Genomic DNA, 25,949 nt, shown 5'->3' with positions numbered 1-25,949 from the left:
ATCTTTCCTGGACTTTTAGCATGATCACAGTTGCTGCTGAAGTAGCATGCTTGTGGTTTGTTAACAGTGTCATCCTTGGAAATAAGGCCTAGTATCATCTGGTGTCTCGTCACTCCACAGTGCCTGTCCACCTGAAGCTTGTGGGATGTTGAAGAGGAGGCAAGGTGTAAAGGAGTAGGAGGGTGTTATGAGGGACAGCTTGCATGGATTCATCAGCCTCATCCTTCCAACACGTGGTGATTCTGTGGAGGAGCCTGACCCATAAGAGCCACACCGGAGCTTCTAAAAAATCATGCAGAACCTCCTGTGTGTGACAGGTCTTCCCTCTGTCTGACCTTGCAGGATGGTGGGAGTGCTCTGGGAATGGTGGCCCACACCCACAGTGCATTCCTCTAGCTCAAGTGGGGGGAAATGAGGGAAAGGAGCAGGCTCAGATGCTCCATAGGGAAGTACCCAAGTATGAACAGTGCATCCATTCCTGGCCCCTGCCTAATTACCTCACTAATACCTAATATTGAGAGCCAAACACCCTTTGAAGGATGGGTCTGGAGCTTCCTTATGCCTTCTTTGGGCTTTTCTGCAATAAACTTGTTCTTTCATCACTCAAACACTTATATAATTCTTTTGGAAACTTCTGTCTTTCCTAACGTTCACCATGTCTTCTAACTTTGACACGGATTTGTTTTTCTGTTCTTCCTTCTCCTCACTGGGTTTCTTCCTCTTGCCATTTAAGTCTGGTGCTTCTTTTTTTTTTCTCCCTGTGCAAGGCAGCTCCATGGAAGGCCTTCTGCTCATCCTATTACCACACCTCACCATCCACTCCTCCCATATCCTACAAATGCTTCTGTTGGCCAATATTTTGTTCATGGGATTTCTTTCTTTGAATTTCATTTTTGCACTATACCAGGCCAACACTTTCCTGTCACAAGGTGATAACCACACACTTGAAATTTTGAGCAGATCTCTTTTGCTGTGCTGCATGCACACATGGAGTCCTCCTGGACTCCAGGAGGTTCAGAATGCCTTCATCCCACAGAGATGAAGGAATCTTCCTGGCTGTGGGGAATTTTGAATGAAGAACTGCCCCAGTTTTGATTCCTCCACCAAGAGCTGAGCAGCTCTCTGGAGGGGCCAGCAGAGGCCAGAATGTGTAGCTGCAGCATTTCCAAGGGACATATCCCAAGTGGACCCAGCCTTGCCCACGCTAGGGGTTTCTCCCTCCTCCACCTGCTACCACAGCAAACCCCTGCAAGACACCAGCCCCATACCGAGGACGTGCTCGTCCTTCAGCAGCATCTGCAGCACTACTTGCATGGTGCTGAGGGCAGTGAAACAGGAAGCCTGCAGCAAGGGATTTGCCACTATCTATATAATGTCTGTAGGGCGCCTGGAAAAAATTGCCAGGGCCGTGTCTGAATCAGCCTAAAAAACCCCAGCTGGAAGAGGAGGGAGCGCCTGGCCTGGGGGAGGAGAGCAGGAGCTGTTTGGGTCCCTGTCTCCATGGGATCCCCTACACACACGCACTACATGCGCTGTGACCAGGGCTGGGGAATATTTCCAGCCACGTTTCCACCTGCTTCTCCTTCAGATCCATGGAGATACGGGTCTGGGTCATCCCACGGAGGGGATTACCCGTCTTGCTGTCAGCATGGGGCTGCTCCCTCATGCTCAGCTGCCTCTGCCCAGCCGCTGGCTGGATTTGAGGCTTAAGGCTGCCTGCACCAGATCCACAGCATGTTTTTCTAAAAAAAACTGAGTTGTGTTGAAATATTCCACACAGGGAAGAGCTGCAAGTATTTCCTGTGTGAGGGAACTAATTGAGGTTTAAAAAGCACGCTAGTGCTGGACGGCTTATTGAGGGATTGCTCTCGCATTTGCTGTCGGCAGTGGATATTTGGGGTGCAATCTCTTTCTTCCTTCCTGAAGGGCAGAGTTGCTCCCAAGCCCCTGAAGGCAAATTGAGTTATGCCCTCGTCCATGGATAAGCCACTCTGTGTATCCAAGGGGAAATTTTAATTAGAGGCCTTGCAGATGGATGGCTGTGTGCAGGGAGCCTGGACTCCCCACAGATTTGAAGCCGTATCTATTGTGACTGGTTGGTGGCAGGAAAAGGGAGAGGAAGGCTCCCTCCTTGGCACTTCTGAGGAAAAACACCTCCCCAGCTCCTCTGGATCCCATGGGTAGAAGATGTTCTCCTCCTCCCCACCCCTCCTTCCCTGGGGGCTGCCCTCTCCTGTTCTCCTGCCGGCCTGGCCTGCCCCAGCCAAGGGAGGTGCACGGGGGACTCTTGCACATCATTGGTCTGAGAAGGTCTCCATGCCCTTAAAGAGAAGGTGGATTTTCTGCTGAGCCACCCGAGAAGCCCTTTTATACCTCCTTACTCAGCCAGCTGCCTGCGGCTCGTCTGTCCATCCTGTCCAGCCAGCACGACTCTGATTTTCTGCAGACTCGGGTGAGCCTTTTTGCATACCTCCTAATGACCCAGCTTGCTCTCAGAGAGCGATGGGGGAGCGGATTTACTTACCTGAGTGTTAGGGAGATAAACACCAGGTGGGGGTGGCCTGCTGGGAGAAACAGGGGCGCTAATAACACTTTCTCCATCCTTTGCTTGTCGGAGAGGGTCTGCGCATCGGAAAGGTTCCCTCTGTCTCTTCCAGCGAGCTTTTTTCTTTATGATTGCATGCTTTCCCCTGCCTTGGCTGGTTCTGCTCTCAGCCTGAATGGCGAGGACAAGTGGAGCCTAACGCTGACCTCCCCAGGGCCAAAGGATTCAGGATCCTTGCCTGCGGTGACTCGGCTATGCTCCTTTACTTACACCCTTCCTCCGGCTCCCTACCCGGCCCTTGCAGCGCCTTCCTCCCCAAAAAACACCCTCGGACAGGCGCCGACATCCAAATTTACGGTGTCCTCCCCGCAGAACAGGTGACGGGAAGCCCCGGTGGCGGGCAGCGAGCTGCAGGCAGGCGCCGTGGCCGTGGCTGCCCGGCCCGGAGCGTGTGTGCGGGGCAGGGATGTCCGTGGAACCAGCCCGCCTTCCCCGGCCGCTCCGACACCTGCGGCGGCCTCTGCTGCGCCGCGCTCCGGCCTCCCGCCTGACGGGGCTGGCAGCGGGGAGAGCCTGCCGTCCCAGGAGACAGCTGCAGCTCCTTCTGCAGCTCCCTGGCCATTTTTAGAAGCACTTTCCCCCCCCGCCCCCCCCCGCTCCTCTCTGAAGTAATGTGATGGGCCCGCACATTTTCCAGGATAAAGTTTCCTTGGCCCTGCAAGCTGCGCCTCCTGCCTCGGGCGTGAGCCCCCATTAACACTTCCCCTCCTGACAGAAGTCTGCAGAGGGCTGCGTTCTGGGGCCTTGTCTGCTCTGCAAAGGACAAGCTTAGGAGATGCAAGCGGTACAGATATTGCTCTGATAGAAAAATAAAATTCTAGTTATGTGGAAATAATTTACAGCAAAGCAAAGGTGCTCTTCCATCTCTTCCCTAATAGACTGTGTTGTACGTGTAAAATTTCCACTTAAAGCAAATGCAAGGAACTGTCTGGGGAATTTTTTTGTGCCTGTATCAACCACAACTTCCAACCCTGCTCTACATCACTTGTGCTGAGGTTGCTGCAACAGGCTCCCCTGTCCTGCAGAGTGAGTGCATACGCTGGCAGCAGCATCCTCTTAAATCCTTCCTTCCCTGTCACCTGGGGTCACTGCCAGCCCTTTGCAGGCTTTGGGATATTTCTTGTTTATCAAGTGAAGTAAGGTTGGCAAAGTGAAGCAGTAAACTGAAAATAGTTTTTGCCTTTTCTTCCTTCATTGAATAAAATGGTTTCCTGGAGGTCAGACAAGAACCATACCTGCAGGAATCTCTGCCACAGAACTCTCTTTTTCTGGCTCAGCCCCATTTAGTCTTTTCCAGAAGTCCCTTGATGCTGAGGTTTGTGTTGCTATGAGGAGATGTTTGGCTTTCATCTACAAACTGCAACCTAGTTCCCTATATGATAAAAAATTGGTGAAGCTGGGAAATAAGAACAGACCAATTCCTCATTTTATTTTCTAGAGGAGTCTTGCTTTGCTTTTAAACCCAAGAAAGTGACCACCCGCATGAATATTTTTGAACTTTTTTTATGGTTTTCGTTTCAGGTTCAAAACCATCTAAACCAAGATGTCTGAGTAAGTTCCCATTTTTCTGTCTTTAATATATTGCTGGCATTTAAAAACTTCAGTTCAACTGCCAACTTTTATCCTTGTTAAGATTCTTCTGCTCGTTTCCAGTTAGGATGCTAACTAACTGCCTTTTTTTCCTCTTTCCCCTTTCTCTTCCTTCCTTTCCTTGTTCATCTGCTTTTCCTAAACAGTGAAGAGGTAAGTGTGTTTTGCTGGGGTTTTTCCTTTAGCAATACTTGTGGCAGCAGTCCTGGCTTCACTGTTCTTCCATAGAAAAATCAGCTGCTGGGTGTGTGTGTGTGGGAAGAATGGCTCATGGTTATTTTCTTGCTGACTCCTCCTAGTAAACATGTGAAGGAGAAGAAAAATCCCTTTTGAAAGTCTTTTTTCTTGTTCCCTGGCTTGGAGCTAGATGCTTTTCCCCCTTCTTTCCTGCTTCCCCAGCTGGCCACGAGGTGGTGCTGGGAAGGCAATGGTCCAGAGCTGCCTCTCCTCCATCATCCATCCACCATCCTGCCCTTGGCCTGGCATCCTCTCCTCCTTCCCCACATCTAGCCCTTCATTTCTACCCACTGAGCACTGACAAATCACTTCTCAAAGGCAATCCAAGGAAACCTGGATCCAGGGGAGCGTGAGCAGGGTGGAGGTTGCATTCTTAGCAAGTTTTGCCTGGCTTCTGGCAGAGCTGGGTGGGGCTGGGGGCGTCTGCAGAGAAATGCAGGGGAAGGTGTGGGAGGATTGTTCATGGCTTTGTCACTCCACGTTTCCTCTTAGCAAATTGCTCCATCCTTCATATCTGTTTGGCATCTCCCCATATGTCTGAAACACCAGAAGCTCCAGCTTGTTCTCACTGAGAGAAAAGAGGATGTCAGGGACACATAGAAGTACCACAAAATAGTGCTGATATCCAACATGTTCTTTTACTCCCCATCAACCCCAGACCTCCCAGAAAAACCTGGGAGGACACTCTTTGCTAAGGTACCAGTTTTCAGATGGAGAATAAGCCCTGGACTAATAGCCCTCAAGGGATCTGATTATCTGGTGGTTAATAGTGTTCTGCATCTCAGAGCTAGATGGCTTTTTTTCTGCTGAGCCCTCCAGCCCTCTCAGGAGGGCTTTGGCCATTTGCATATGTGAGACATGTCAGATTTTGTTACATTTCACTCTGCACATCCTTATCCACTTCCTCCTCTATGCGGCCCAGACCCACACCCAAATGCTGCTTTCTACTCCCCGCCCCTCAGCATATCAGACCTGTTTCCCCTTGGCCAGCCCAACTCAACCATGCCCAGTCTTCTGGGTGAAATGCTCAGGAAACAGCTGAAATGCAGAAGTTGTGGGTTTTTTTATAAGTAGGAGTCCTGTTGCTTCTGGTCCAGTATGACAAGTACAGAAGGGCAGTCTGTGGTCATGTCTGTCCTCCAGCTGTGATGAACCCTGCTTCAGCATCACTTGTGCTGGGTCTTTTCAGCTCAAAGAAATTACACAGCTTTCATGTTTTCACCTGCCTGGTTCTCCTTGTCACCAGTGTCAGAAGGACACATGCCCTGGACTGCTCAGAAAGACATCCCGCAGCTCCCAAGTGCCCAGAGACATGGGGGTCGTTAGCTTGAGCGCAAAGTAAAACACATCTGCATGAAGAGGAAATTAGAGAAAAGGCTAAAAGTCTCCAGAAGCCAAGTTTGAAGCTATGTTTTATACATATGTTTTCAAGTTCATCACCCTTGTTATCTTTTCTGGAGGGACTCTGTAGGTTTTAGCTATGTGAGGTTGGCAAAGCTGGTTTCAGCAGGGAGTCTCTTCCTTGAGTGCTGCTAGTTTGGGGACCAGCTGTGTGTCAGGATGGAGCCATCTCCCTGGCAGGGCTGCAGGACTGTGGCATTGCATGGGGAAGGGCAATGGAAAGGGGAATGGGCACCTGATAACCTTCTTTTCTCTTGCTTCTTCCACTTGCAGAAAAAGAGGAGGGCAGCCACTGCCCGTCGGCAGCACCTGAAGGTACGTGGCACTGCTGTGGCTGTGTGATGTGTGTCCTGACTTTCCCATCTCCCATCCCAAGCCAGCCAGCTCTCAGCACTCTTCCTACTGGAAAAGGCCACATTGCACAATGGAGTGGGTGCACTCCCACCCCACTCCTTACTGGGTCTCCATCATATCCCTTGGTTGGAAATGGTGGTATTTATGGGAACTCCCCAGGCTGCCTCTCCCTCAGGACTCCCACTCTCCTGATGACCCCCCTACCATCCTTCCTTGCTTCCACCCTGCACTGACCCTTCTCGTGCTGCCTTCCAGAGTGCTATGCTCCAGCTTGCTGTCACTGAAATAGAAAAAGAAGCAGCTGCTAAAGAAGTGGAAAAGCAAAACTACCTGGCAGAACATTGCCCTCCTCTGTCACTCCCAGGATCCATGCAGGAACTTCAGGTACAGGCTTCTTTAACTCTTTCAGTGTTGGGGCAGAAAATATTTCGCTCCATCAGTCAGCCTGGTGGATCTAGACTGGCCTTCCCACCTCGACCCTCTCCTCACCTGTGTTACCCTGGAGCCAGATAGACTGGCTGGCAGTCATCAGTCACCAGCTGGCAGCTGGCTTGAGAGGCAAGTGGGGTCTCTCTGCAAAAAAAAAAAAAGGCATCTTGCTGGCTGGAAAGGTGTGTTTTAAATGATGTGTTGAGGCAGCATTTGCATGCAGCCAGTAGCATGGAGATTAGGAGTTGGCTGACAAGCCCCTCTTCACCTCAGTCCCATCTAGTCTTCTGGACTGAGGGCTTTCAGAGCCAGAGCAGTCAGGAGAGAGGAGCTGTGTGTGGGTCCTAGCAGTCAACATACCTCTTTGCTTTCTTCCCAGGATCTGTGCAAAAAGCTTCATGCCAAGATAGAGTCAGTGGATGAGGAGAGGTATGACACAGAGGTGAAGCTACAGAAGACTACCAAGGAGGTGAGTTACCCCTGGAGCCATCCTTCAGGGGAGTCTGCAGCCCATTCCTCGTGCCTCCCTGCACTGCTTGGGTCCATCTCATGAAACCCATGCCCCGCTCTCTCTCCAACCCCATGATTTCATCCCCCCCAGCTGGAAGACTTGAGCCAGAAACTCTTTGACCTGCGTGGCAAGTTCAAGCGGCCGCCGCTGCGCAGGGTGCGCATGTCCGCTGACGCGATGCTGCGGGCCCTGCTGGGCTCCAAGCACAAGGTCTGCATGGACCTCCGAGCCAACCTGAAGCAAGTGAAGAAAGAGGACACCGAGAAGGTATCCTTCCCTCTTCCTTTTTTCCCTAACAGGAGCGGCCCTCACCCTTCAGGGCTCACACCTCCCTGTATGATAGGGTTGAGAATGACTCTTTCTCCATAATGTTCTTCTTCCTGCTCAGCATTTCCTTCTCTGGCACCCATGGTGTTGAAACAGGAGGGTGCAGTTCAAGAAGATGTATAGCATGGGTGGAACTGGGTTCCTCTAGCTGACATGGGGGTTTCCATGGGTGGACTGGTGTGGGGCCTGGGCCAGGTGGGTTCTTACGCTGGCACCATTCACACCAACGCAATCATCCCTCCTCCAGGAGAAGGATCTCCGTGATGTTGGTGACTGGAGGAAGAACATTGAGGAGAAGTCTGGAATGGAGGGCAGAAAGAAGATGTTCGAGGCTGGCGAGTCCTAAGCACCTGCATCTCCACACCTGTCCTTTCCCCTCTGTCCCCGCTGCCCCGCCGGGCTCAGGGGCACTGACTGGGTGCCATTTCTCTCTAGTTTTGTGAAGAGCTGCATCATGGCAGCAGTGATGTAAATAAAGCTTTGGTGAGAGAGGTGGGTGTTGCCTGCCTGGGTGGCCAGACCCCGACTCGTGCCATGGTGCCAGCAGGGACTGCCCCACTGTGGCAGTCCTGCTGGGGATGGGGAGGCTTTGGCAGGGGGTGTGCTGAGGAGATGGGGGACCTCTCTGCTCTTGGTCCCTGTCCAAAGCTGCAGATGCTCATGCCCTTCTCCACTGGTGAAGAGACAAAGAGATAACAATCCCAGGAGCCCCAGGAGGTGTTGCAGAACCTCAACCCATGATGGCATCAGCAGGAAGCTGTGGAAAGAGCTGAGAAGCTGGGAGAGGGGTGGTGTCTGCAGGGCAGAAGCAGACCCGTTGCCTCCAGTGGGATTTGAGAGATGTGAAGTAAGGCAGCACTTGCAGCAGCACCCTGGGACTGGTACAGTGTAGGGTGCTGTGGTTTAGAGATGATGGCTGTGGTGAGAGTGGCATGGGGAGCTGGAGGGGCAGTGGGGTCACTCCTCTCTCTGCCATGGTGGGGATGTCCACGCTGCCCACTTTTCTTTTGGGTTAGCCCAGAACTTCCAAATTTCTAGCTGCTGACAAGTAAAATCTTAAATCAGTCTCAATGGCTTTTAAAACAAAACAAATCCCCAAATTCACCTTCCTTCTGCCCTCTCCCATCCCCCCAACAAACCCTCAGCCCATGAAGTTTCCGGCACAGCTCACTTCTGCTGAGCACAGGAAAAGCAAAACAGCGGCAGCACCCTGGTGCTGGAGCTGTCTGTGGGGCTGCCGTGCCAACCAGGGGAGAAGATGTCAGACTCGGACGGGTGCCAGGAGGGTGCAGAAGGAGTGAGCCAAGTGGGAGATGAATCCCCTGGGGAGTACGAGAGGTGAGGCTTGGGGACGCCACAGCTGCCTTCCAGTCCCAGGATACTGGGGAGCTGGGGAGCTGGGAGGGCATGGTGGGAAAGGAGGATGTGCATCCAGAACAACGATGAGCCATGAGGCTGGAATAGGTCAGAGGTTCCATCAGGCTTTTGACAAGCTTCTCCAGCTAGAAGGAGACTTAGATTTCCTGAAGGTCTCATCCCCTTCGAGCTTCAAAGCCCCTGGGAAGGGGTTGATCGGGTGGAGAACCCCAGCCCCAGAAGCAGGCAAGCTCAAGTGAGAGGTCTGGTGACCTGGAGCTGCTCTGTGGCTGCAATCAGCCCCATCTCTAAGATCTCTCTAATGTAGAGACCAGCTGCCTCCTCTCCTTGCTGAGCACATCTGATTTCTTGCTGCATCCCCTAGGTCTCCAGCCGAATTAACCTGGCAATGTTTCAGGCTGGCTGCTGTAAAGTTATATATCTCCCTGTGCCTCTGCTCTGCTTTATTGCTTCATCAGCAGAGACTGTAAAATTTGGGGTCTCTTCACTTGAATACAGATAGCTTTCCATGAGGGCTAAAAGAAGAGAGATCACTAGCAGAGACCACGTCTGTCTGTGGTGGTGGCAGACAGGTAAGCTTGGCCAAAGTGCATCACCCAGAAGTACTCAGGTTTGAACTGGATTCAGGCTGAGCATCCAGGGAGTTTAGGAGGTTGCCTGATTCTTCACCTCCAGCTTCAAAGCTTGCATTAGCATTTCTCCCCAAGGCTTCTGAGAGCTGGCACAGCTAATGTTGACAGGAAAAAAAACCCCTTGAGTGACAATGAGAGGAGAAAGGTGTGTCATCTCCTGTCATCAGTGGTTGCAGTAAGTGCTTCGGCTGACACCTGACAGCAATTAGCCTTGGCTGAAGATTTGACTGGAAGCTTCAAAAGGTGCTAGAAGGCTCTGTACACGACTTGATGCTGAAACAAAGGGGAAGCCTTGGCTGCTGGGGGAGCACAGGGGTTTCCTCAGCATCGGGATGGATGTGATTCCCAGCATTGTTCCTCCTGGCTGTGCCTCTGCCACGGGCTGGGCTCACCGTGCAGCAGCAAGGAGCAGGTACTGTGTGTGGCACAAGGCAAGCAAACCTTCCTGCTCCCCTCTTGCTGCACTAAGTGCAGGTACTTTGGTGCATGCAGGGCCACCAGTGGGGCTGGGTCAGCTTGTTCCCTTTTCTGTTTCCTGCTGGAGTTCCTGCTAAATAAAAGTCTGGAGGAGTCTGTTCTGTAGCACACAGACCCTCACAGCCTTGTTTAAAAAGAGTGTGAACATTGACAGCAGGGTGGCACATCCTTTCCTCTCTAGCTGTGTTTTAGAATCTTAATGAAATATGAAAATTGGTGGCAAAAATAGCAAGCAGAAATGAGTTCCTCTTTGTTTTAAAAATGTGAAGAATTATTTTCCCCTGCAATTTGTATAATAGCTTCATGTGGAGCCCTAAACTTCCCTTGGTTTTCCTTGTGCTGTTTAAACACTTGCTAGACTGGTGATTTCCACTCCCAAAATGGAGGAAGGAAGTGTTTATTTGCTGTTTGGGTCTACCTTTTCTCACCCTGTGGCTAGCTTGTCTCCCTGATCTCCTCTCCTCAGTGAAAAAGCTCTTTTCAAGCTGACCCATGCATGGCTGGAGGCAGGACAAGGCTCTAAGGACAGCCTAAAGCATGACGGATGTCAGAGTCTTGTGATGGAGCTACCAGGAAGGTAAATCCCAAGGCTCCTGGGTGTAATGCACTGTGGGAGATGTCAGGAGAAAAATACTGGCGCTGTGTTTCCATAGACAATGAACCTTGTCTATTTAACTTGTGCCAGTGAATATAGGAGCATGCCTTGAAGGTGTCCTAGAAACATTAATTTGAACATAGCCTACTCTGTTTCCCCATGCAAATTGGGACATACTGGCAAAGTCCTGCTGATGCTGGTGTAGCACTGCCTAAAGCAGACCGGTGTTACGGTCTCTTCCATGAGCTGGAATTGCTCTATGGGAAACTGCTGTGGTGTGAGCCTTCCCAAATAAGCAAGAAGCTGGGGGGAGCTCTGGAGAGGTGGCTGCTTGGGTTCTCCTGCCTTGATGGGGAGAGGTTGGGAGCTCAGTATGTTTCGGATCTGTAACTCAGAGCTCTCTCCATAAAACCCTGGAGGCTTCAGGTAACTCCTGCCCTTAGCTCCTATACCCATACACATCCCTTGGGCTGTGCTCTGCAGGATATCTGCACCTGGGAGGCAGATTGGCTTTTCCCAAATTCCCCTGTCTCTGTCCTCCTGGGGCTTCCCTCCCCATGAGCTGCAGGGCAGGCAGCCCATGTATGGTCACTGCCTGGGGAGAGGCTCTGCTGTGCCAGCAAGCCCCAGGCTTTTCCTTGCCACGTCCATCCCCAGCTGTCTTGAATTCTCCAGATCCTTAGAGGAGTCTCGAGGGTCTTTGCTGAAATGACTGCTGTTGCTAAGTATACCCATGGTTGGAAGGAGGTTGTTTGGGAAAACTGATACTTGGAGAGTTTTTGGACTCCTCAGTACACCAGATTCCTTGGGGGTAGAATGGAGGGATAGCTGATCCCTGCTCAGGAGTAACTGGTCACAGTTTGACCCAGCTGGGCTCATTAAAGTGGAAAAATAGTAGGGAAATTAACAGTGGAGGACCAGATGGATTATTTAATGAAGCTGGGCTATACTTCTGGTTTCCAAATTGGATATAGGTGCTCTGGCAGTGGCATTAGGGATAAAGAACTGTCTCTAATTATAGGAGGTATCAGGTGCCTTCACTGTCCTTTTCTCCTTGGGGGAAAAAAAATAAACTAAGCCTGGCTAGCCTTGCCTTGCCTCCAAGCTTATTTTGCTATGTAAAGCTACGGGTTTGGAGGAGCGTGTGCTAAATCAGGGGATTGCCCAGCAGCCTTCATTTGAATTGCACTTTTCTTTTTAAAACACAGAAGACTCTCTGCTGGCTGAAAGGCTGGCTTTTTTAAAACTCTTGATGTGAAGTCTGGCTCTGAAGCTTGTGGGAATCCTTTGCCCCTGGATTTTGTAAGGTGAACTTACTTCAGAGGGTTTAGGGCTTCTCCCCAAATCTGAAAACCCTGTGATAACTGGAAGGGCTGGCTGTGCAGCAGGGAAGTGCTTAATCTTGGCATGCCCTGGGGATCCTGGGCCTCTCTGCTCTGACCTTCACTGACCTTGCTAATCCAGCCCTGGCTGATGCTCTGCCTGCATCCCCCTTTGCATCTGTCACCCCTGTGACCCACAAGCCCAACTGTGGGGTCTGCCTGAGGGCTGAGCTGACTCTTTGCTGCCCTGGTGCTCTCTTCAGAGCTGGGCTTGTTCCCAGCTAGGCACTCATCCAGCCTGGCTGCTGCCTCTGTCAGGATTCTGACTCACATCTGGGCAGACCACCTGGCCAGGAGGTGCTCCAAGACCTTGTTAGTGCCAGGTTTTTGTTTGGAACAGTTTTTTCTTTGAGGGGGGGTGGGAATCCTGGCCCAAATAAAGTTGCTGTTCAGGCTCCAGGAGGCATTGGTATGACCACCAGGCTCCTGAGAGTGTAATCTGGCTCTGGCTGACTGCAAACCTGCAGTGGTGCTCAGGGACTCGGAGGGAACATCACAAGGATTTCATGGTCCCACTTCATCCTCCCCATGCTGCCCTCCTGCCACAGTCCAGCTTTGCAAACCTGCCTGGAAGGGATGGTGCCTGCTCACCTGGAACAGGTGGAACAAGCTGCTCCCCCAGCTTACACAGCAGCTTGGACCTCCTGTAGCTGCAGTTCCTGCTCTCTTAATGAGTCCAATAAACTCCTCATTAGGCTGAGTCTTTGAGATTACTGAGGGGTGCTTTGGCATCCTTTGAAGCCAAATGCATGGGGAATGGATCTCCATGGTGTGGTTCTGTTCTAAAGCCTTTCATGAGGAGAAGCCTTGGGCATGTACATCAATGAAAGGAAGACATGGGGGTCTATGATAGGGGGTCAGGCCTCTTTACCCAGGTCATGTTCTGGATCATGGCCATCTGGTATGGGTCAAAAAATGTGTCCTAGGAGGTGCTGCACATTCTGGGGAAGCAGCTGTCCTGCATGACATGAAGTTGGTGTGGTTGGTACTAGAGGAACACACATGGTGCCCAGCCAAGGTCAGGGTGTCACCATGGTGGGTGTTCTGTGCCTACTGCCTCAGGAATAGAGGACAGGTTATCTCTACTGCAAGGACAGACAGCTGAGGTTGAGAGGTTTAGGAAGGTGAAGGGATGCCCTGACTGTAGAACTTGCCTACTGTGGGTTTGGTACCCAGAAGAAGTGGTTTCCTATTGGACCTGTGTGACATCTGCCAGGCCTTGGCAGCCCAAGGCATCCCACACTAGGCACCCGAATCACTCCCTGATTTCCCAGTATCAGCTAGGAAGCACAGGCCACTTAGTGAGATTTGAGCCCAGCTCTCCCAAGGCTTGGGCAGGTGTCTCAGGGTCCTCAGCCTGTCCACATGTTCCACAGAGGCTCAGTCATGAGTGGGTTAACCAGCCCCACTTGGAGCCCGTGTATGTTTTCCTTGCCAGTGCATCCGTCCTAACACACACCAGATGTGTGAGGCAGCCTTTGAAGTGTCTTAATCCCAGGTTTCGGCACTCAGAGTTGTCTTTCTCACGGGCAGGTCTCCAGTGGCTTTCTGGGGGCTCCACTCCTGCAGCCCCCATCCCCTGCAGGAGAACTTGCAGTAAGGCAGGACAAAATACCTTCTGTTATTTGCTACTTTAAACAAGTCCCTCCTGGGATGGGCTGCTGGGGCTGGCAGCAGAGCTCCATCTTCAGTCACACGTGTGAGTGGCAAACCCAGCAACTATTTGGGTTCAGCCTGTCTCATGTGAGCAGTGGTGGTTCCCAGGAGCCTGGTGCCTCTGGTAACTGTCCAAGAAATACATGGATAAAGAGAAAGGTCCATGAACAAGCCCAGCTGGATTTATTAATGAATGCAAATGGCAGTCAGTGAGCTTCTATTGGCTTAATTGGTGACTTCCATCCAGTGGTCTGAAAATGTGGGGCAATCTGCAAGCAATTGATCTGAGAAATGCAAGACTCAGATGAGCTGGAGCTCGCTTTATTTGGATTTTTCTTGCTATTGCACAGACATGCAAGCCCAAATGCTTTTGCCAGTGCATATCAGCACCATCCCTCTGCCTGCCATAGAGAAAGCTCTGCCAGTTTGCATCAGCTGGAGGTCTTTGGTTCTTTTGCTTACGCACTCCTTTTGAAAACAGATTTTTTTTTTTTGTTAGGGATTCATCTTGCATTACCAAAGAAGCCTCTCTCCCAGCTCTAGGTAGCTGTTGCTTGCTGCAGCTGACTAGACAGTTTGTGCAGTGCCTTTTATCAAGTCCTTGCCAGATAGCTTGGAAAATATGATCTCTTCTTCTGTGCTTGTGCATGCTTGTGCTTTTCTGCTGCAGAAGCAGTTTCCTTTCCAGTGCAAGCTTGCTTTGGAGTCATTAGCATTGACAAACTCTGAACTATTGACAGACCCCAAAAAATCACGGCTGCCAGCTATTTAGGAGGGGCAGAGTTCTCTCCCAGTAATATTGATGACAATAATAATTTCCTCTTGAAATAAGTGCCTCCTTGCAGTTGTTAGGTTCCCATACCAGGAGCTGACAGCATTGTGCCCAAGCTGAGCTGTCTTGAAGGGCAGACTGCTGTGATACACAGGCTGTGCACCCCTGCTCTGGTGGGACCTCTTCCTGGGAGTGGCATTTCTCTCTTCTGCTGCTTCTCCATTCCAGCTGCCATCTTCCTGCATACAGCATTAGCTGCCCTTTGTGCAGAAAGTACCCTCTTAGCCTTTTTTTGGGCCTCACTTTGGAGCATTAATGACTGTCTTCCCCCTTGATGGAGCCGTGTGTCTTCAAGGTTTTTGAATACATGATGATGCTTTTGTGAGCCCTTTCAGAACAGCTCCTGTCTTCTGCCCAGCTTAGCAAGGAAAGCATGGATGGATATGGCAAGCTGATATTAGATGCCTTTCCCTGGGACAAGGAGCAGCTTGGAGTGAGGGATGCAGGAACTGTCAGATGGTGCTTGGGAGTTCCTTCTTATCCATTTAGTGTCCCCTGACCCCAGCTGGAGTGAGAGCTCGGCAGCGTAAAGCGGAGATTAATGGTTGCTAAAAGTGCTTGTGTTGCACAACACGGTGCTGCATCAGAGCCTGGAGCCAGCTGCAGATGAGCTAATAAGTTTATATTGGGCAGAAGCTGTATTTTACTTCTTGAAAGCTGTGTGGTCATCTGAGCAGCATGGCTCGACACAGGGCTGCGCTCGTGCAGTGGAACTCACCCACAGGCCCATCCACAAAATGTGCTGCATGGCTTTGGGCAATGCTTAAACACATCACACAGATGCCACCTGGTGAAGGAAGGTGGTGCCTCTGTTTCTGGTTGTGCACCTCTGATAGCCAGCATGGGAGATGTTTGAAGGCGTCTTCAGCTGCCCAGTCTCTATCTAATCCACCTAGTCAAAGCAAAGACCACTCCATTTATTTTAAATAGACATTCAAAATTCAAACTAATTCAGCAGTTTTCCAAACCTTGGTGAGCAGAGACTTGTGACGAAGCAATATGATGCTATAAAAAGGCCTTTTTCAGATTTTTCCTACAGTGTCTGCTGTGGGGAGACAACCTCTTGGCAGCAGCTGCCTATATCTTATCCATCCTGGCTGGAGTCCTTTGTCCTGCTTCTTGGCCTTGTGGTAGACAACCATCCCTAAGAGATGGAGTCTGCCTCCTTGGGGCCAATAGTTCTCCTCTTGTCCTGTAATGACCCTCCTGTGTGGGATGGGAGTGTCTTATCTGCAGCCATTGTTTTGTCTTCCTGTCTCCTTCCCAATGGCTTTGTTGATTTAACATAATATATAGATAGCAGTGCACAGTATCAGTGATGGTGCTGGCTCAGCCTGCTGGACCAGCTGCACTCCTCCAGGGCTTGGCTGAGTCACTCAGCCTTAGCCCTGGTCTGGGAAACCCGGATGGTGGCTCACTGCAGTGGCTCAGGTGGTCTCCTGCTGTTTGCCCAGACCTTGGTGCAACAGGGGCCCAGATCTCCTTTAACAGGCTGGGCTGCCCTGTTAATGCTTTTCCCCTTCCCCTGTTTGTTAAATCCATCCTTTGTCCTTGTGTGTATCACCCCGGAGCAAACGCATCTTCTCTTGCAAGGCTTGTAAACTTGCATCTTCCCCTCACACTGATAAATGAAGCAAACTTCATGATGAAACCTGATGATTTTAGGTTTATGGATGTAGCCCTTAAGTTCCCCAGGGAGTGTCTGTTTTCCATTCTGTGTGAGGGTGAGAGGTGGCAGTGGGGTAGAGGAAGAAGGACGTTCCTTCTAGATCCAGCTTCTGATTCCCTCTCATTTCTGCCTCTTTGGCTATCAGAGGATGAAAGTCATCACTGATCCCATGCCAGATATTTCAGACTTAGTATGACACAGTGTTTGTTGGCTGTTTAGACCCACAATTATGCATGTTTTTCATGGTGCTCCTCTGAGCATGTCAGCCTGGCAACAACTCTGAGCCAAGAAGCTCCCGCCTACAGCACCCCCGCCCTGAACACCCATGGGGTTGTGCATTGGCTTGGGAATATCTTCTCCTGACTCATGCCAGGACAGAGGAAAGCTTGCTGGGGAGCATCACTGGGACTGGACTCCTTGCCCTGCACCCTGAGCTAATTGCAGAGGTGGGGCTCCCTGCCCTCCTGGCAGCACACTCTGGTGCTTGTAAAGAGCTGTTCTGGTGGGAAGGAGACAATGTGCTGCTTTTGGCTGCCAGTCCTGCTGTTTCCTCAGGATTATCTCTTGTTTGCCTGTCTTGGTCTCTGTATTTGGCTGCCCAAAAGTGAGTGCTGGCAGAGTGAGCTGGACTGAGTTAAGTGGGAATTCAGGGTGAAGGTGAGGTGGGAAAACCCTACTCAGGCCAACGTGTAAAACACACCATCTATGCAGCTGATGTACCAGTGGTGTGCCCTTTTTCCTGAACTGGGGAGTTGGGCGAGTGCTGGTGCCTACCAAGGTGGTTTCAAAGTGGTGTATGCGTGTTCCTGGTGAGGAGAGGCTGGTGGGATATCAGGATAGGGGGAGAGGTTTGGGATGGCAGAGGGAAAGATGCATCATTTAAAAGGAAAACCAGAGATACCCCCCCAATCTATTTTATTGTCCCAGGGGCTGCTGGTGGAGGCACAGGGTCTCCAGCTGAGCTAGGGCTCTTAGTCCCTGCTGAAGATGTGAAGCTGTCTCTGTAAGAAAATCTTCTTGGGGTGGGATCCCACCACTGACATGCAGGCATGGACCTCTGGAAACCATGCTGGCAGATGGTGGCACTTGGAAAGGACTGGCCCTTGCAGTGACTAAGCTCTGGGCCTTATCCTGACAGTGGCTGACATCCCAGCAGTATTGTAGAGAAATGCTTGAGCTGGATTTCCTCACTAGCAGGATTAGGATATTTTTGTTTCTTTCCTTTTTTGTTTTTTCCCTTGACCATGTGTGAGCCTTCAACTGATTTTGCAACTAGTGCTACATAGCAGAACGATTGTGTAATTAACGGGAACTGGTGCAGCCCTATCTCTCTGGGACTCCAGCCCTCCTTCCCACAGTGACGGAGGCAGACCCGCTCTCCCTCACAGCATCTCACCTTCTCTGCCTTCCCTGCTGCTGGGACGAGCTTTGGGAAGCTCCAGCGCCACACAGAGTGCTCCAGTTCTTGTAGTGGGGTGGATTTTGCTGCAGAGATTTCTGGTGGTTCTCCTAGCTTAAACTGTGCCAAAAAATAACAGATGAATTAATTCTTTGTTTTTCTTCCTGTGTCCACTGTGCTCCTACCCACTTGGTGGTGGGACCAGGGGGTTTGTTTCTGTGAAAGGATCCGAGCAGCTGTGGGACTGATGCTGACCTTGCTGTTCCTGGACACGTGGTATGACTCACGCTAATGCACGTGGAGTGAGGGGCAGGAGAGGAGAGGGGACCCAAGGTGCCTCTGCACTCTAAGGCAATGGTGTGGGATTTCTCCTGCACTGCTCTTTCTCTGGGCATGTCCTCTGTGCTTTGAATTGTGGGTTTAAATGCCCCACAGAGCTGGGGATAGTGACTCTGTCCATTCCCCTTGCAAGCTGTGGGTCCTGCCCTGCTCTCCTTTCCCTGCGGTTCCGCAAGACCCGGCTGATGCTGGAGGAAGGATGAGTTTTCTTGTGATATTTAGTATCTTTCTCAAAGATGAAAGGCAGGGAGAAGGGCATGGAGCCTTTCCCAGAGGTCGAGGGGCCCAGCCACCTTGAAAGATTTTTCCAGGCAGAGTTCAGAACCAGGAATTTCTCTCCCTGGGAGCAACTCAGAGCTCAGCCTGCTGCCTGTTGCAGTTAAGGGACCCCCTTCCTCACTGCCTCACTTCTGGTGTTTCCAAATTATCCTAGCACCTTAGACCAGTAAGAGCTAATGTCATGACCTCTCTCCAGTCCTGCATTTCATCATCCAAGCATGGTCCCTGTCAGCCCCGGTCACTGAAAGCTCCATCTCTGAGAGGAAGGCAGTCCTGGAACTGGGGTGGAAGTCAGCCAAGTGCTTTCAAGACAAGGAGCTCACGCTGGCATCCTCCAGTAGTCAAACCCCGTCTGGAGCCAAGGCTCTCTTGCTGGGGGAATTAACAGCTTTTCCTCTGCCCCTTTACACACAGACTCTCCTGCCATAGGTAGCAGCATCCTGTTAACCCTCTCCACTGCGTTCCTCCCTGTCCCTCCTCAGCTCCCTGAGGATCATCTGGCATCTCTGCCTGAATGAAGAGTGCTTGCAGTGATTTCATTCAGCCCCAGTTGCTGCTGGCCCATGGCTGTGAGCTACATCTCTGCCTGCCAGGGCTCCTTCGAGTTGCATCCTTGCCTGGCTTGGACCATGGGAGTCAGGGGCAGGTTTGGGCCGATTCTCTCCAAAAAGAAAACCCTGTAGGTGCACACTTCATTTCAACTCTGGCCAGTTGTGGTGAAGTCAATAGGAATGTTCATATGCTTAAACCTAATTACTCCTGCAAGCACTTGCAAGGCTGGGACAAGCTCTTTTTTAGCAACAGAGATCTTTTGTGGTGGATCTTTTGCATCTTCTCACTGAATTTTGAAAGGAAAATATGCAGTGTGATATCATCTGAGCAGCCCACAGAGTGAGGCCAGCGTCAATGTCTGCGCTTTGTGGATTTTGTTGTTCGTAGTCACTTAGGCAATGTTTAATAAATACCTGCAGGGGAAAAAAATCAAGCTGTTTTGAAATGAAGAGACAGTGGAGAGGAGGGCAGGTACTTCCTTTTTTAAATTGAGATTTCTTGGTGTATTTCATGGGCAACTTCCCCTTTTCAGTTTACCAAGCATCAAGAGACATTTCTGCAGAAGTGATTGAAAGGAAACGTGTAAATGAGATGAGAGGGACTGAAAGCAGAAGGAAGGTGAGGGTCTCAGCAGAGTGCTTCCATCGTAACTGCTCCCATTTGTGGACAAGATAAACATTCCCACTAACCCTGGGGAACATGGGCAGGCCATGCCATGAGCACCGCAACGTGCAAGTATAAGGCAGGGCTGGAACTTGCTAGGTACAAGTCCAGGCACCTGTTGGCTTGGCATAGTAGAGAATATCTTTTCACCCAAAAAGCACACATGGACCAGGAGATGCAGTTTAGGAAAAAAGGCTCCTTTGTTTTTTCCTCCCAGAACTAATCCCATGAGGAGGTAGCGTGAAGAACAACCATCTGAATGCATGGCAGATGGGCATTTTGTTTTAGCAGGTGGCAATCTTAGTCCTTCATCAAACACTGATGCATTTCTTTTATCCCCTGAAGTATCAGTGTTTCATGGAGGCAAGCCAGATTTAGTCAGATTTTTTGCCTCTTTCCCAATTTGATGGCTGAGGAAACTGAGGCACGTGCGACTTGGTGACTCAGGCAGGTGAGGGGCAATGTTTGAGAGCAGAAGCAGAGTGCAGGCTGCTTGCCTGCCTGAGTCACCAAGTCGCACGTGCCTCAGTTTCCTCAGCCATCAAATTGGGAAAGCTCTGTGGCTGCCCCCAAAGTCCAGCTGCTATCGCAGGAGAACATTTTCCTCTGGCGTGGCATTTCCCAGGGCAAAGCCCTTTTCTTATTCCTCTGATTCCTGGCTCACCTTCGGACGTGCGGGGACTGTTTGGAGGTGAGACCTTCATGCAAGACTTCTGCTGTGAATGGAGCGGGAGTGATTTACAGCCCGTCGAGTGCAAGCTGCCAACCTGGATTTCTGCTCCCTAGTTGCTTTGTGTAACCAGAAAAACAGTGGTAAAGGTGGGAAAAAACAGAAGGGGAAAAAAAAAAAAAAAAAAAAGGGAGGGTGGGGAAGAGAGAGGAGTGGGCTGGAGAAGATGAAGGAGGGAGAGGAGAGTTAAAGCCAGGAGAGAATCCCCCTCGCAGGGCAGTGGGGAGCGCCGGGCTTTGTGCTGCGGGGCCCGGCGGTGGCTGCGCCCCCAGAGATTCTCCCGTGACACTTCCACGAGGCAGAAGGGGAGGAGGAGGAGGAGGAGGAGGTGGTGGTGTAGGTGGAGGAGACAAGCCGGGGGTGTGGAGCAGGGGGGGCTAGCAGAAACAAAAGGAAACCAGCTGCAGAACTTCCTGAAGGCGGAGAGGGGGCCGCGGGAGCGCGCAGTGGCGGGCGGCTGCCTGCGGCGCTGGGGAGGGGGCGGCAGCGGGACCCTGCCCGCCGCGGCTTGGCCACCATGACCAGCGCGATCCTGAGGAGGAACTCCAGCAAGCAGGGCCTGCAGAACCTCATCAGGTGAGCGCCCACCTGCCCGCAGGGGTCCGCTCCCGGCTCCGGCTGGATGTGCCCGAGCCCGGGGGCGCGGTGGGGGACGCCGCGGGGGAAGGGGAGCGTGGTTCGGACCGACCATCTCCGTGTCCCTTTAGATCGGCTCAATCTCGTCCTTACCCTGGTTTTCCAGCAGAGCCCATGCGTTGGGAGGAAGGATAATAGATGACCCTCCCTCTCCTCCCCAAAAGCTGTATGAGAAAAGCAGATTTGAACTTACTGATGGCTTTTCCAGGAGCTCCCAACTGAAATAACTGAGCGCAACTGTACTGTGACACTCACCTGAGCCGCTGGTTCCCCCTCTCCCTGCAAGGGATCTCTCAATACGTGGCTTTTTGTGTCTCCTGAGTGCTGAAGGCTTCTGCCTAGAAAAAGGATTTTTCTTTTTTTCCCCGCAGGAACTGTGCGTTGTGCACGCTGTGATGCGCGTTTTTAATTCAAAGATCACTAAAGGGTCGGATCCTCCCAGGGCTGCAAGCTGACATCGCTCTTTTTCGATTTAATTGATCACAATAGTGCTTGGAACCTTTCTCTCCGAGTATAATTGCCAGGGCAGGGACGTGGATGGCTCAGTTAGGCTTATTCCCGTTTGTCAGCCGGCGCTGAGCCGGGGAGGACGGCTACATTGTCTGCTGGCTTTGGGATTCCCTGCCATGCGGTCACTGTGCTCTTCCCTGGGGGCTGCAATTGCTGCTTCCCTCCCTGGGTCTCTGGGATCCCTCTCTGGATGATGAGGGTGTGCCATGCTGATGGCTCTGACTGGGATGAAGAGAGGCACTTCTCACCTCTACACATTTAGCTGAGCAGCTGGATGGGTGAGAGGTGGAATTTAGGGAGTGCTGGACTCACTTTCTGCATCTTGGGTGCCTCTTGGGTCCCTTGTGCCCACTGCGACCGCTGGTCTCCAGCTGAGGGGTGGAGGATGACACGGTGGGGTTGATTTCACCAGGCATTTTCCAGTCAATTTGGGATCTCCTTGATTGGTAATGCAGCCTCTAAAACTCATCTCTGGAATAAGTTTCTTGCCTTGGAAGGTAAATGGGTGCCTACAGCCCATCCAGTCCTTGCCACTTTCTGCCCTTCTGGACCCAGGAAAGCTGGCAGAAAAGCTGCCACTTTTTGCACAGGCCCCTGGGGTGGAAAGTGGGCAGGAGAAGCTGACTTCTCTCGGTTCATCTTGTGTTTGGCCTGTTGGACCCATTCCCTGGTCTCAGCCCAGGGGGACTGGGATCTGAGTTACACATCCCTGTTTCAGAGCAGGGCTTTGTCAGGGGCTCGTGAGCGGTAGGGAAACCTCTGTGGGTGTGCAGAAGGCAGGGATGAGCTTGGATTTGGGACCAGCTGGTAGTGAGGAGGGCCAGGCAAATGAACTGGGGTGGGAATCACCTGCTTACAGCTGGGTGGCAATTTATTTTGCAGGGGGACAGATGGGGGGGAGCAAGGGGAAACACATGTGCTTCACGCAGAGAAAAGGGGTGTCCAAAGAACTGTCTTCAGCACAGCCTAAATCAGGGGTGTTTTCCTGTCCTGAGTGACATCTCCATGTTCCTCTTGCTGTGGGTAAGGGACTTCTGGTGTCCCAGAGACTCACAGGGACTTTTTTACAAGGTGACGTGTTTCCTGAGAAGGGTTGTCACACTTAACCTGATTGAGGTTTAGCCTTGTGGCTGTGTTTTCCAGTCCTGCTTACAGATGAGGAGTGGAGTGGGATGCGAGGGATTTCTATGGTTTTCACACAAAAAGCCTCACTCATGCTCACAGGATTCACCAGTGGAGCAGGCAGGGTCTGCTCCACACACTCCAGAGCCTATTTTGCAGTGGTATTTTTCTCCTGGACCAGTTTCTCCTGGAGTTCCTGAGGTTGGCTGTGGGGCTGGCTCTGCAAGCTTTGCCACCTTGGCTGCAGGAAGGAGCTTCTTTAGTGAATAGCTTGAGGCTCCTAGCTTGAAGCTATGTTGCTGTCAAGATTGCTGTGCTCTGCTTTTTTCTGTCCGCAGGTGACTGCAACAGAGTGGTTATGCTGTGTGGGTCCTGGGCTCTTCTGGTGTGTCCAATTGCTTTGGAGAGCTGGAGCACAGGAGTGGAGACAGCTGCTCAAGCCATATTCTTGAGCACTGGGGGTATCAGTGTGGTGTCAGGATTTACCTGGCTGCTCCTGCTGCAGGGCAACAGGGGGGATAACCAGGGAATTACCTTCTCTGAGCACTGCTCAGCTACAGGAGCTGCTTGCCAGCTGTCCCAACAGGGTTAAGGGTTCCTGAGCTGAAACCAGTGTAAGTCTTGTGGATTTTGGGCTGAAGAGCTGAGTCCTAATGCTTTAGGCATCCTGTCTGGTGCTTGTTACAAAACTCCAGCATTTCAGACAAAGGGGCCTATGGGTGAAGCATCACCTGAACATCAGTCCAGGAGTCAGATTTGTGTGAAGTGGCTTTTCCACACTGACTGCTGACAGGCTTGGTGCACACGGTGCTCCAGAGCGGTTTGGTGTGCTTGGGATCACTAAGACACGTTGGGGACACCTGGAGGCTGAAGCACTGAGCCAGTACTCTAGGAAACATCTTTCACCTCTGCCCAGCCAGGAGGTGGACTGGAAAAATTAGCCCTCCTTCTTCCTCACTGGCTTTGCAGAAGGTGCAGGGACGTTCCATTGACATCTGAAAAGTTGGAGGCTGAAAAGATCCCAGGGTTAGGCCTTGCAACTGCAGAGCATGAGTGGCTGAGTAATTACCTGGGAAAGGTATGACAAGAATGGTCAATTGCAGGGCTATCTACCTTCCCTGCTTTGGCCCGTGTGCCCAGGCACTCCCCTTGTCCAGCATAGTTTCTCTATCAGGATATCACTGGGGAAATATTTCTCCCTTTGTAGCACGCTTGCAGCGATGATCCCTCACACGCCCACAAGGCTTTGTATTTTTTTAAAGTCCTCTCCAAACGTAAGGCACTTTATCTTGTTATCACCATCTCTTTCTCCTTATCCTTCTAATGAATTCCTATAAATAAGATAGGGATCCAGCACCTGTCATGTCGATTCATTCACTTCATTATCTGCTCCTGCTGGAATTTTACTCTCCTTCTGTTTATCGAGCCTGAAGTGTTTCACAAAAGAATATGGCTGTTTAATTAACCTACAGATCAGCCTCTCTGTAAAGCAGCTGTGCTGCTCCTTGGAACTGGATTATTGGGCCTCGTGGTCGACACTGCTCCCACTGAGTGCTGTGGTGGCTCGCTGCAGGTGTGTCCCCACCAGGCTGTGGGTGCCTGGCTGGCACGTGTGGCCCTGGGGTCAAGTGTGTGGGCACGTGGATGGGAGCTGGAAGCACTGCTGCTCTTTTGTCCAGCATGTGGGTGAATCTGGGGTGCCATCAGGAAGTGAGCTGTGATTTGTTCTTGGGGAAAAAGGACAGTGTTCTTATATGATGCAACACCCCTTTGCTTCCCAGCACAATGGGGACCTGGTCCAGCACAGGGGCTCCAGAACATGGCTGCTGCATGAGCAACAAATAAACCAGTGCCTCTAGTTATATGTCCTTGCAATGCCACGGAGTCTGAAGTGCAAATAATGCTGTGGGAAAAGGGGGCTGAATCTTGAGGATGAAAAAGCTCAGGGGAAGAAAACAAGTCAGAAAATTTGATCATGGGTTAGAGCTAATAATTTACTCTGTAGGATGGGATTTTTGCTTTGTTGTCTTCTGTGGAGTCATTAACATGGGAAGCCAGATTGTGAGGTCTGAAATGAATCTTGTTTTGGCCTGCTATACATGCTGAGGTGCTTGCCACCTCCAGTACTCATATCCTGGCACCCTTGAGGTGGCTGCAGGGCCCCTTCTTTCTCCCTACAACAGGTTACTGCATTTTCAAGCAATGCTCTTGGTGATGCTTAGAGTTCTTCAGCGCTAGGAGTAGCTTCAAAATTCCATGAACTCCTTGAATTTTGGTGTGTGTTTTGAGTGTAATATTTAGTTTGATCAGGATATGGGGGCTCTGCCCAGCTCTGCAGGATGCCTTCCTTTCTGCCTGCATTCGATGTTTCCCAAAGCTTGCCAGGATGTGTCTCAGCAGGGAAGATGCTACTCCAATATTTCTGTCTTGACCTCCTGAGTGCTGAGCTGGGAACAAGAAGCTTGAAGCACTTGGGGGGGCTGGATGGCGCTTTGAAGGGGAAGAACATTTTTTGTGGGGTGGGGGAGTGTGTGGTTGGTGCCAGGACATGGTCTGGGCACAGTTTGTTGCCTTTGGAGATAGCTACTGCCTCCAGGGGCTATTGCAGCACCATTTTGCTTCAACTCCCTGGCTCATAGATAGGTGTAGGGAGCAAGGAATTCTCGCTGTGAAGAAGTGGGGCAGCTCTTTAGGGGGAGATGGAAAAACTGCAATGTGTAGGAACGAGCCAGTAGCAGAGCTGTTGTGTGGGAAGAGGAGGGAGGGATTCCTGCACAGGGACAGCAGGAGACACAGGGCCTACATCAGAGTGCTTCATGCTTTGCAGTGCTTCCTCAATGCATCATGAGGAGCCTGTGATGCTCCCCTTCTTGAATCTTCCCTATTTTGATGTTTTTATTAGTGGCATTCATCTTTTTTATCCCTCTGTGCCCCATTGCTGTGGCCAGGGCAGAGCAGATGGACCCCACATCTTTGTGGACCCCACAAACGGAGGGAGGTGGGAAGGGAGACATGAGCAGAGGCTGCTGGCAGGGAGGAGCATCCAGGGGAGCTTTTTGGGCCAGACTGATGGCATGCCCTGGGGGATTTCCACATATAGGGTGGCTTCTGTTGTGCCACCTGCTTGCAGAGTGATGCCACCATATTTTGCAAGCCAGGAGGAACCCGGGGATTTGCAGCCCAGCTGAGCTGTGGGGCAGGGTGAGGGTAAGGGCTGAGCCAGTGTGTGGTGGCTAAGTGCTCCCTGGGTGCTTTGTGGGGTGCCCACCCTCAGCTTTCACCCCAAGGATAACTGCTGATCGCTTCCTCTCCAGTTGAAGCAGCTCGTCTGTCTCCTCTGAGTACCCTGTGGATCCATTCCCAGATTTTTTCCAGCCCTGGGGTTTGTTTTGTCAGAACTCCACCTACCATTGACCTTTCCCAGAAACCAGCTCATGGGTTTTGTTTGCCTTTAGCCTGGCCTGATTCAGATTTTTACCTGCTCTCAAGCAATTGGATGTTCAGGGCCTGAACTTTGAGCCCATGGAAATTTTGGGAAGCTGTAGTGAGCCTTTGAGTCCATCAGGGCTGCAGCCACAGGTCACTGGCATCCTCTGATGATGGAGAAGAACCACCATGTGTATCTGAGCGTGGTTCAGCTAGAAA

General features: G+C 51.4%; 2 protein-coding genes and 1 long non-coding RNA gene across 5 annotated transcripts in view; 2 read left to right on the top strand and 1 right to left on the bottom strand.

The window, feature by feature from the left end:
* The first annotated feature begins 2,299 nt into the window (after window positions 1–2,299).
* TNNI2 (troponin I2, fast skeletal type) lies at window positions 2,300–7,945 on the top strand. Its single transcript, XM_086894299.1, has 6 exons — window positions 2,300–2,452; window positions 4,127–6,148; window positions 6,443–6,571; window positions 6,996–7,085; window positions 7,218–7,394; window positions 7,702–7,945. Exons 2-6 carry the CDS (start codon window positions 5,993–5,995, stop codon window positions 7,798–7,800), a joined length of 651 nt encoding a protein of 216 aa, XP_086750425.1. The 5' UTR covers window positions 2,300–2,452; window positions 4,127–5,992; the 3' UTR covers window positions 7,801–7,945.
* A 681-nt stretch (window positions 7,946–8,626) lies between these two features.
* Window positions 8,627–25,949, top strand: part of LSP1 (lymphocyte specific protein 1) — a 47,769-nt gene continuing 30,446 nt past the window's right edge. Inside the window, exon 1 of one of the 2 annotated variants that reach the window (XM_023928957.2) lies at window positions 8,627–8,792. In XM_023928957.2, coding sequence (XP_023784725.2) covers window positions 8,713–8,792 — 80 coding nt within the window. In that variant the 5' untranslated portion in view covers window positions 8,627–8,712. Of the gene's footprint in view, window positions 8,793–20,399; window positions 20,613–25,949 lie in introns of those variants that run through there. The other variant, XM_023928958.2, reaches the window with a different exon arrangement.
* LOC147652511 (uncharacterized) lies at window positions 16,187–21,273 on the bottom strand. Of its 2 annotated transcripts, none has more exons than XR_015288384.1 (2): window positions 20,928–21,273; window positions 16,187–19,056 (listed from the first exon to the last, which is right to left on the bottom strand). It is a non-coding gene; the product is annotated as an uncharacterized LOC147652511 (long non-coding RNA). The 2 variants fall into 2 exon arrangements; XR_015288383.1 differs by lacking the exon at window positions 20,928–21,273 and adding an exon at window positions 19,971–20,123.

The sequence above is a fragment of the Cyanistes caeruleus genome, chromosome 6 (genome assembly GCF_971803275.1).
Source record: "Cyanistes caeruleus chromosome 6, bCyaCae1.hap1.1, whole genome shotgun sequence".
Taxonomy (NCBI): domain Eukaryota; kingdom Metazoa; phylum Chordata; class Aves; order Passeriformes; family Paridae; genus Cyanistes; species Cyanistes caeruleus.
Note: the sequence above shows the minus strand (reverse complement) of the source record. Positions and strands in the feature narration are given on the sequence as shown.

What these genes read in the sequence shown, in the direction of transcription:
- TNNI2 (XM_086894299.1), top strand. Translation starts at nt 5,993, where the DNA reads ATGGAGCCATCTCCCTGGCAGGGCTGCAGGACTGTGGCATTGCATGGG. An exon ending in CCCGTCGGCAGCACCTGAAG is followed by an intron (nt 6,149 to 6,442) that starts GTACGTGGCACT and finishes GCTGCCTTCCAG; the next exon opens with AGTGCTATGCTCCAGCTTGC. An exon ending in GATCCATGCAGGAACTTCAG is followed by an intron (nt 6,572 to 6,995) that starts GTACAGGCTTCT and finishes CTTTCTTCCCAG; the next exon opens with GATCTGTGCAAAAAGCTTCA.